The sequence below is a fragment of the Sorghum bicolor genome, chromosome 4 (genome assembly GCF_000003195.3).
Source record: "Sorghum bicolor cultivar BTx623 chromosome 4, Sorghum_bicolor_NCBIv3, whole genome shotgun sequence".
In the NCBI taxonomy this organism is placed as follows: Eukaryota; Viridiplantae; Streptophyta; class Magnoliopsida; order Poales; family Poaceae; genus Sorghum; species Sorghum bicolor.
In genome coordinates, this window is record NC_012873.2 from 64384529 (window position 1) to 64394892 (window position 10364).

Sequence of the window (10364 nt, forward strand, 5' to 3'; positions counted from 1 at the left end):
CGATGAGGCGGCTGCGGGTCCGGCACCTGGTGGTGAGCTTCCACGTGTCTGTTTGGGGCACGGTCTACGCGGAACATTGGGTCGATCATCTGGCCTCCAATCTGTGGACCACCAAACTTCTGGAATCCGGGATAGATCTGTCCTTGCTGGAATCCTGTAGCCTGGTAACTCTGTTGGGGCGTTTGTGGAAAGACTTGCTGTCCAAGCCATCCATTATTAGCGTTCATTGGCATAGGCGCTGCCGATGATTGGTAATTGGGTACCATCATTGAATTGACATACCCCGACTGGGCTATAGACCTCTGTTGCATCAGCATTGAGTCTGCCGATGCATTAGGCATCTGGAACATTGAATCTTGAGGATTCCCAGTGTGAGGCCTTGCAGTAGTAGTTGTAGTATACCGAGGACTCTGGTTCAACGGCGCATAGGGAAGCGCCGATGTCATAGGAGTCTTGCCCCTCATGTCGGTTATCTGTGATGTACCCGGCGTCAACTCTGGGGGCATACCATAACCCCACCAGTTGGGAGGAAGAGTCAGCCCTGACATTGCCGATGCCAACATATCTGTAGTCAGTTTATTCTGCCCACATGAAGTTGGCGGGTTAGTTGTCATCGGCACAGATCGTGCATTAGTAGTTCCCAACGTATTTGGAGGGACGGCAGACTGTGCACTCGCAGCGGCCGTAGCAGCCGATGGAGCCGTGACCTCTGGTGACGTTGGCTGATGATGAGAAGGGCCCACATAATCTGGTGGGATTTGTCCTTCCTTGAAAGTTCTCGCCACGGCATTGAAAACCGTATTAGACAGTACGCCAGCTTGGTTGATCAAAGCTCGGTTGATAGCACTGTCAACCATATCTTGAAGCTTGCCAGGATTGGCTTCGAAAGTAACCTGCCGTGGTGCCGGCAGTGCATCCTTCTGGATCACCTCGCCACTCCTGTTTATGCTGAAGGACTTCAGGCATTGCAGCTTGTATTCCTCCAAGGCTTGAGCAATAGCTTGCTTCTGCTCATCTTTGAGATTGGCTTCCGTCACGGGGATGGCGTTCTCTTGATCAAAGTCAGAGATCGACATGTTGAACTTGATCTTGAATTGGTCCCACTGGGCGTGCCAAAAGATGTGTTGGTGCAAAACTGATCTGCAAACACAAAGGGCTAATACCCGATTTAAACGTTAAGGCGTGCCAGCCGATTTAACCTTACTATCGGCAAAGGTGATATCTCGAATACTTTAGTCCTGACAACAGCGATGCGCCCGGATGTCACGGCTAAGAGGTACTCACGCGGAACTCGAGAACACGCCGAGCTTAAGTCGACGAATTCTTAAAAACTCGTAATAAAAGAAAAAAAAGTATGACGAAGTCGTCGAAAAAGCAGATGCTGGAATATGAGTAAAAACGTGTGTTTGATTGATTGATAGATGTCTCTTTACAAGGTCCTAGGGTCTATATTTATACCCTGCTCAAAGAGCTACAACTAGACACGATTAGAATTCGAATTCCAAATTACACGGAATCCGTATACAAAACGACTTAAATATTTAAGGAAATAACAAAACTATCCCCCGTGACAAACTGAAACTCTGTCACAAACCATCGGCGGCTGCCGAACCCTTCCTTCGTATCATCGGCAGACTCCCTTGCCATAGTCATCGGCAGACTTTCTCATCATAGCAATCGGCACGGACACATCACCACCTGTATACTTAGTCACGTTCAACTTCTCCTCCATCGGCAACCACCCTCATCGGCAATTCATCCTGTAAACAAACACTGCCGTATTATCCTGCCAACCTGGACACGTGCCCAAAAACGGTGTCAACAGGAATGAAGGACTGACATCAGGGACGATGAAGCTAATAGCCATCTTGCGACGAGGAGGATGCCTGGGGCTTCGGGTTGGTGAGGAGGAGTTTTTGTCGGAGGTCTTGGAGACGTTGAATGGCGCCGCCGCTAGGAAAGTAAAGTTGGGATGATGGAATGATGTGATAGAGAAGGAGTACCTGAGAAGGAACTATTTATAATACAAAATGGGCAAGGGCAAATCTGACTTATCTCCTTGCCGCATCCAAGAAATCCGAGGGTGTTCAGGTAGATATGGTAACTGTTCGCACGATAATCGAGGGGTTGTGCAGGTGATTTGACGGGAAGCGGTCATTATCTGGAGATATTTTACTGTGCGGGATCTCCTGGTCGGTCCATCGGCAGTGTCCTGTAACGGTCATATTGTCGATGGGCAAGTAAGGTGAAGATAGCCGCTTGTACGAACGTCCTGATCAGTTCATCGGCAGATCTTTGTAACGGTAATATTGCCGATGTACGGTTGAGAAGGAAATGCCCGTTTAGGAAGTTGAGGGTTTCGAGGAATATGCGGAAGAATAGGATCAGAGTTGTTCAGATTGAGGTTGTTGGTTACCAGATTAGGAGCATTAATTATGGGAAAAGGCATCATTACTGCAGAGAATTTCGGAGCATTGATGATTTCATACTCCGAAATTAGGGGGCATGTGTTGACACCGTTTTTGGGCACGTGTCCAGGTTGGCAGGATAATACGGCAGTGTTTGTTTACAAGATGAATTGCCGATGAGGGTGGTTGCCGATGGAGGAGAAGTTGAACGTGACTAAGTATACAGGCGGTGATGTGTCCGTGCCGATTGCTATGATGAGAAAGTCTGCCGATGACTATGGCAAGGGAGTCTGCCGATGATACGAAGGAAGGGTTCGGCAGCCGCCGATGGTTTGTGACAGAGTTTCAGTTTGTCACGGGGGATAGTTTTGTTATTTCCTTAAATATTTAAGTCGTTTTGTATACGGATTCCGTGTAATTTGGAATTCGAATTCTAATCGTGTCTGGTTGTAGCTCTTTGAGCAGGGTATAAATATAGACCCTAGGACCTTGTAAAGAGACATCTATCAATCAATCAAACACACGTTTTTACTCATATTCCAGCATCTGCTTTTTCGACGACTTCGTCATACTTTTTTTTCCTTTTATTACGAGTTCTTAAGAATTCGTCGACTTAAGCTCGGCGTGTTCTCGAGTTCCGCGTGAGTACCTCTTAGCCGTGACATCCGGGCGCATCGCTGTTGTCAGGACTAAAGTATTCGAGATATCACCTTTGCCGATAGTAAGGTTAAATCGGCTGGCACGCCTTAACGTTTAAATCGGGTATTAGCCCTTTGTGTTTGCAGATCAGTTTTGCACCAACAGATTGGATCTATATACATGCTTAGGATCGTATAGCGTTTATCCATCGGATCCATGGGTAAATGATAGATATTGTGTAGGCGTGATGCTTATACCGTATTTATCTACGATTGTACCCAATATGCCAGATCGTGGGGTAGTTCGTGATAGTGACAGCTTCATTGATTCTTATATAGTCCCCCTCTCGTGTATTGGGCTGGCAGAGCAATATTATTACAGGGGTGTGATTGCTATGTTTCTCATTTACCTTGCTAATATCACTATGCATGGGCGTAGTCTTGTCTCGCAATGATTGCTAAGTATGCTTGCACTAATTATGATAAATGCTAGACTATATAGTTGAGAATAACTTAAGAAATATTCTTGTAGTTCGTTCTAATTCCATGCTAATGACTTTGTAGAGTATCTAATTGAGGTGCTTATCATATTTATTATGTGGCTAAGTTATGATCAGATTAGTTATCCTTGTCACTATTCATTATCTCATATATCTTTTATGTGACACTTACCCCTGTATGAAAGAGTTAGATAAATATTCTCAATTATACATGCAATGATAGATATTCAATCTCATATTCTATTCTGTAATCAATATTGATGATTGTTAATCCCTTCCTAGTGGTAAAAATATAAATAACGATACCCGGAATACTTTCCGGTTAAAATGCTACATCGGTATTAATCTGTGCGCTTGCAGATCCCATTCATTATTTATTTAGAAGAGCAATTGCATATTTCAATACCGCGTCTCTCATGTCATGCTGGGGATGACAACTTGGCTTAAGTGGTGTGAGGGATAGGTTTGGCATTTTTGGCACCGTTACTAGAATTAGAAAACTAAGTCTACTTTTGGTAATGATGTTAAGAATACCCAACACTCTCAGCACCCTCCTCAACTCTCAATGTGCAACTCCCATCCATTGGCATCGACCACATTGCTCACCCCATGGCCCCATACCTTGACCACTTCGTAAGCTCCTTGCCTTGTGCGCTCGACCTTTGTGTGGCGAGCAAATAAGGATTCAATGATCTATGTGGGTGCTTTTCGTGCTACTTGTGATCGTGTGGACACCATGGTATGGTGGGAACAAGGGCTCGTGACGTGGAGGTAGATGAGCTAGCTGAGGTCGACGAGGTAAGGGGATATGATGGTCTTGATGGGATTCAATTTGTAGTGCACGAAGATGCGGGGGCTAGCGAGGTGGTAGATCTTGTTGACCTATAGGAGAATGGGTTCAACAACGTTGTTGTGGATAAGTTTGAATTGTGGTTGCGGAGGCGGGTGTGTGGTGTTGTCCTTGTGACCTGTGAAGTTGTCGATGATGATGACACGAGGGACTTTATATTCGTGGCGGCGGTGGTGATATTATTGGTAGTGGGGGAGGAACCGATGGTAGAATATGAGATGAGGGATAGATAGAGAAAGATGAAGGACGAGGCTTAGGAGAAGCCAACGAGGACGATGAGGCGTTGCTCGTGGGAGAAGGAGAAGATGGATTCGAGAGAGTAAGGAAGAGAGTGATATAGAGGCATGCCTGTGAGATAGAGAGAGAGGGGGAGTACATGAATAATTTGGACTACATAAAAATCTACGAGATACGTGTATTAATAGGTGGGTCTAGCTAGAGAGACATGTAAAATAGTACAATTTAAATAGACAATGAATTATAGTAATGTAATTTCAGTATGACGAGTAGTGACATTGGATCAAACTTTTATAATGGTATAGATCTAATAAAGTTTTTTTTTTTTGCTAAAGCTGAGCTAAACCATCGCTGTCAGTGCTATCAGTGACTCAGTGAGGCACTACGTATACTCGTAGTACTAGTAATAGCGAAGAAAGGCCGAGACAGCACCGTCGGGATGGGCGTAATAAGTGACAAGAGTACTCGCTTACGAGTCTGACCCAGAGAAGAAAGGAACAGGCCAGACGTCTTCGTCTCTCCCCTAGGCCCTAGCGTAGCGTAATGGCGTATGACGCCTGTTCCCTTCTCGGACGTCGCCGGCCGCCGTTTGCGTCCGCTTTGATCTCCGTTCGTCTCTCTCCGGACAGAGAGTTGAGGTGAGGTGAGGAGAGCCCAAACCGAAAGCAGCCAAACAGAAGGAGGCGGCCGAGACCGCGAGAGCGAGAGAATAAAAAGCAGGGGGCTTTCTTTCGATCGCTGCGCTGCGTCCCAGCACCAGCACCAGCAGTCCCAGTCCACCTTGCTCGCGAGTCGCTCGCTCCCTCGATCAGATCTAATCATTATTTAATCCTTTTTTTCCAGTCTCACATGAGCACTCCCCACTCGTCCTCCACCTCCTCCGTCCCCCACCGCGCCTCCCCTCCCCAGATCCCCCCATCCCTAACCCTAGCTCCCACGGCGTCCTCTGCCTCGCCGTCCTCCTCCTCCGCGTCCGGCATGCGGGACGCGGCGGAGGACGACTCCGACTCGCCGCCGTCGCAGATGTCGGAGGACGACCCCGGCGGGGGCGGGGACAGGTGGGAGCCGGATCTGAGGGGCGGCAACAACGGCGGGGGCGGGAGGTGGGCGCCGCCGGACCAGGTGCTGGAGAACGTGCTCGAGACCGTGCTCGAGTTCCTCACCGCCGCGCGGGACCGCAACGCCGCCTCGCTCGTCTGCCGTTCCTGGTACCGCGCAGAGGCGCAGACGCGCCGCGAGCTCTTCATCGGCAACTGCTACGCCGTCTCGCCGCGACGCGCCGTCGAGCGCTTCGGCGGCCTGCGCGCCGTCGTGCTCAAGGGCAAGCCCCGCTTCGCGGACTTCAGCCTCGTGCCATACGGCTGGGGCGCCTACGTCTCCCCCTGGGTGGCAGCGCTCGGGCCCGCGTACCCGCGCCTCGAGCGCATCTGCCTCAAGCGGATGACCGTCTCCGACGACGACCTCGCACTCATCGCCAAGTCCTTCCCCTTGTTCAGGGAGCTCTCGCTAGTGTGCTGCGATGGCTTCAGCACGGTCGGGCTCGCCGTCATCGTCGAGCGCTGCCGGTACGTCGCCCTAGCACCCAGCTTTTGTATGTTTTGCTGCACACGGGCCGTGAATCTAAGCGGCCTTGCGGTATCCAGAGGAGTATTTTACCAGCTTTTCTCGCTTTCGGAGGGTATCATACTATGCCATTCGTGCATTTGTTCAATCCTAGCTGCACCACGCAATTCCGCCTTATTTAATGTGCGCGCCTAGCCCTTTACGCTTTTCAGTTTTATTGGTCTGGCCGTGCCATGGATCAGAATCTGATGTCGCAGACCTTTTATGGACGTATTGGTTGGTTTCTGATCGCTACACGCCTTCCTGTGAAAATTACCAGTAAATCGATTTATTTATTGTGCTCGACTTTCTAATCACCGGATAGTGACACCTGCTACTGTCACAGCCGAATCTTGCCATGGGAAGTCCGCGGAATTCTACTGCCAAAGTTTAATCCTATTACCCCTTAGGTCCTTGGCAGAACAGTCTTGTTAATTAATTGGTTACACTCAGGTTTGGGGTACTTCCAGTTGCACGCTGTCCGCTCTTTCCTTGATGGGGAATAGGAGCACTAATAGCAGCATTTAAGTGTAGTACTGGTATCTCACGCTCCCGGTTGGTGCTTTTGGTTTTGTAGGCATCTTCGCGTGCTGGATCTGATTGAAGATTACCTTGAGGATGAAGAGGACGAGCTGGTGGATTGGATCTCCAAGTTTTCAGAGTCCAACACCTCTCTGGAGTCACTTGTCTTCGACTGCGTCAGTGTGCCCTTCAACTTTGAGGCCCTCGAGGCACTTGTTGCACGCTCACCGGCTTTGCGTCGGTTGCGTGTCAACCACCACGTGTCAGTAGAGCAGCTGCGCCGTCTCATGGCAAGAGCACCCCAGCTCACACACTTTGGAACCGGTGCATTCCGATCTGAGGGTGCCCCTGATGGGGGTCTGGCTGTGACTGAGCTTGCTACATCTTTTGCTGCAGCCAGGTCTCTCGTTTGTCTATCAGGTTTTCGGGAGGTCGATCCACAATATCTCCCAGCGATCTACCCTGTTTGTGCCAAGCTCACCTCACTAAACTTCAGCTTTGCAAGCCTAACGGCTGCGGAACTCAAGCCAGTTATTCGCAACTGCACCAATCTTCGCACTTTCTGGGTGAGCCGCCTACCAATTTTTCATTGATGCATATACTGGTCTTTATGTGCGCTGACAACTAAGATATAGGCATTGATGTTTAATTTGTTATTCTAGGTCCTTGATACTGTGGGTGATGAAGGCCTACGTGCTGTGGCTGATACATGCTCTGATCTCCGTGAGCTGAGAGTTTTTCCTTTGGATGCCTCTGAAGATTCTGAGGGTTCGGTCTCAGATGTTGGTCTTCAGGCAATATCAGAAGGCTGCCGGAAGCTAGAATCAATCCTCTACTTTTGCCAGCGGATGACAAATGAAGCAGTAATTGCTATGTCGAAGAACTGTCCTGAGCTTGTAGCGTTCCGCCTCTGTATTATGGGCCGCCACCGCCCTGATCGAGTCACTGGGGACCCAATGGATGAAGGTTTTGGCGCAATTGTGATGAACTGCAAGAAACTCACCAGGCTTTCAGTCTCTGGCCTGCTTACTGATAAAGCCTTTGCATACATTGGAAAATATGGGAAGCTAATAAAGACTCTGTCTGTTGCCTTCGCTGGGAATAGTGACATGTCCCTCCAATATGTATTTGAGGGATGCACTAAGTTGCAGAAGCTTGAGGTCAGAGATAGCCCTTTTACTGACAGGGGGTTACTCTCCGGACTGAACTACTTCTACAATATGAGGTTCTTATGGATGAACTCATGCAGGCTAACTATGAGAGGATGTAAAGATGTAGCTCAGCAAATGCAAAATTTGGTGGTTGAAGTAATTAAGGACCACTCTGAAGATGAAGGGGAGGCTGAGATTGTTGACAAGTTGTACTTGTATCGGTCACTGGCAGGACCAAGGAATGATGCTCCACCATTTGTTACCCTCTTGTAGGACTGCTATTGGAAGAACAGCCCTGCTGTACCCACGAACATGTTAGTTGTACTATTCCTTATCAAGTTCTCAGAGCCAATGAGGGAAGCTTTCTGCGGATGATTTTCAAGTTGCTGCAGGAGCACACAGTGTAAATCAAGTAAGAAGCTGCCGAATATTCTTTTCACTTGATCTGGCATGGCCAGCATACAGAGTTGGGGCAGTTGAGGAGCACATCCAGAGGGAGACATCTGATGGCCTCACGGCGCTAGTCTTTTACAGTATAGCAATGATGGGTAGTGACTGATTGCACAGGAACTGACTGCACACTGACTCCAGTCAGCAGGCTTCGGATGGTTCTTGGCACTCAGGTCTCCAGCTACTTGTATCTTGCCATCTTCCGTTTCATTTTTCTGCTCAGACCAAGGAATGGAAGTGCTGCTGCCTATGTCCGAAGCTTCAATGCTCCACCGGCCATTACTTATGTTTTAGAATGATCCAAAACTCAGATCCTGCTATTTTTTTCTCTCCCTTCTTTTTCATTGTTTTTAGCACTCATGAGTTATTTTTGTAGACGACCGGTAGACCATTATCCCTTTTCTCATTATCCCTTTTCTTCGTCTCCACCCTCTGCTATTTTTAATCAAGAAGCTATTGGAGGAAATTTGAAATTTGTTCGGCATTGCTTGGTTTTGCCCCCACTCTCGCTGTGCTCCTTGTCGACATCACTGTTCCATTGCTTCCCATGATCATACTCCTATATGTCCTACTATATATTTACGACCTCGACTGCGACAGCTCTATCGCTATAATAAACGCCCGTAGCCTGTGTGTTGCAATTGTCATCATAACGATAGGCCCTACCAATGATTTGCTCTGATAGTGGTCGTCCTTGTTTCATGTAGAGCCTCATGACATCAACTGCCCTGATGGCCGTCTGTTTTTATTCTGCTGCTTTTGCCCCCGGCGCCTTTCAGGATCCTGGAGGGGTCGTTATGGCAGCCCCAACACCAGCCGCCACCAACTGACTGGCTGATGCTGAGAAAGGTAAACAGCAGCAGTAGTTTTTCTAACTGATATGGTGGTCGGAGTTGGAGTCCCATTGCTGCATGCTGTTGTACACCCTGTTGAGCACCACCATCTTCTTCCACATCTGTGTGCTAACCACTAACGTTGCACTCCGAAACCAAACCCGAACCCTAACCTAGTCGTTGCAAATAGTCAAAGTTTTGCTAGGCGTTGCCTTAGGCACGACTAGGCGCTAGTCGAGGCTTGTTCACCTGGCTTAGGGGTTAGGCGGAGCTCCAGGCGATGGCGGCGCCTAGGCGATTCCAGGCGGCGCAGAGGCGGACGACGCGGCCGGTCACGCGAAATATTTTGCTCCCGCGGTTGTGTGTGCGCTGCTGTCTTCGAGCGCGGGAAGGATAAGAGGGGGACGAGGCCGCGCGCGCGCGAAAAGGAAGCTGCAGGCTCGGACGGCTGCTCACCTCCTTGCTGTGCCTGTGACCCTGCCTCGAAGCGAGGACCCCTCGCCGCTGGTCGTGCCCGTACCCACCTGGAAGCACCCCTCCCGCCGGTGTCGTCCTCCAGCGGGCGCACCCCTCCCCCGACGTTTGCTTGCTCCTGTAGTCCTGCTCCCCTCCCCCGACGGCTTTCTCTTCGTCTCCTCCCTTAGCGGCAGCCCCAGGTGGCAAGGTGAATCCCCTCCCCCATCGGCTGCTCCTGCTCCCCTCCCCTACTTCTGTATGTGGATGGATTTTGACTGATTCTGAATTCATTGCTTTGCTATTGAGTATTATGATATTGTCATTGCCTGAATCTCTGAATCTGAATGGATTGGCATGTCCTTTACAGCTTGTCCTTATGTTAAACTGATACTTTCTGGTTAAGGTAGTGTATTGTTTGTCTTTGTGTTTGACTGAATCTGAATGGATTTTGTGAACTTTAAATGACTAAATCTGAAGCTAGTGTATAGCAGTATAGCTTAGCTGAAGCTGCTTGAGTTTAGGATTCTTGTCAATGACTTGTTAGTTGCTCATGAACCCTTGAGTCTTGAGTTTAGGATGTCAACAACAGAAACAAATGTTGCAGCTGTTGCACCTGCACCTGAGAATGAAGAAGGAAATCTCTTGAAAAGGAATTCAGATGATGTGGGATGAGAATATGGGGTTTTTGTTGATCCTAAGAACAAAGACAAGGTGAAG

At 48.8% G+C, this 10364-nt stretch overlaps 1 protein-coding gene across 1 annotated transcript; it reads left to right on the plus strand.

The window, feature by feature from the left end:
- Positions 5110-8861, plus strand: LOC8075184 (F-box protein FBX14). The gene is made up of 3 exons (XM_002452821.2): positions 5110-6198; positions 6813-7323; positions 7420-8861. Exons 1-3 carry the CDS (start codon positions 5483-5485, stop codon positions 8179-8181), a joined length of 1989 nt encoding a protein of 662 aa, XP_002452866.1. The 5' UTR covers positions 5110-5482; the 3' UTR covers positions 8182-8861.

Bases quoted from the DNA above. Each gene is read 5' to 3' on its own strand.
- LOC8075184 (XM_002452821.2), top strand. From the start codon at position 5,483: ATGAGCACTCCCCACTCGTCCTCCACCTCCTCCGTCCCCCACCGCGCC. The intron at 6,199-6,812 runs GTACGTCGCCCT...TTGGTTTTGTAG, and splicing joins GTCATCGTCGAGCGCTGCCG to GCATCTTCGCGTGCTGGATC. The intron at 7,324-7,419 runs GTGAGCCGCCTA...TTGTTATTCTAG, and splicing joins CCAATCTTCGCACTTTCTGG to GTCCTTGATACTGTGGGTGA.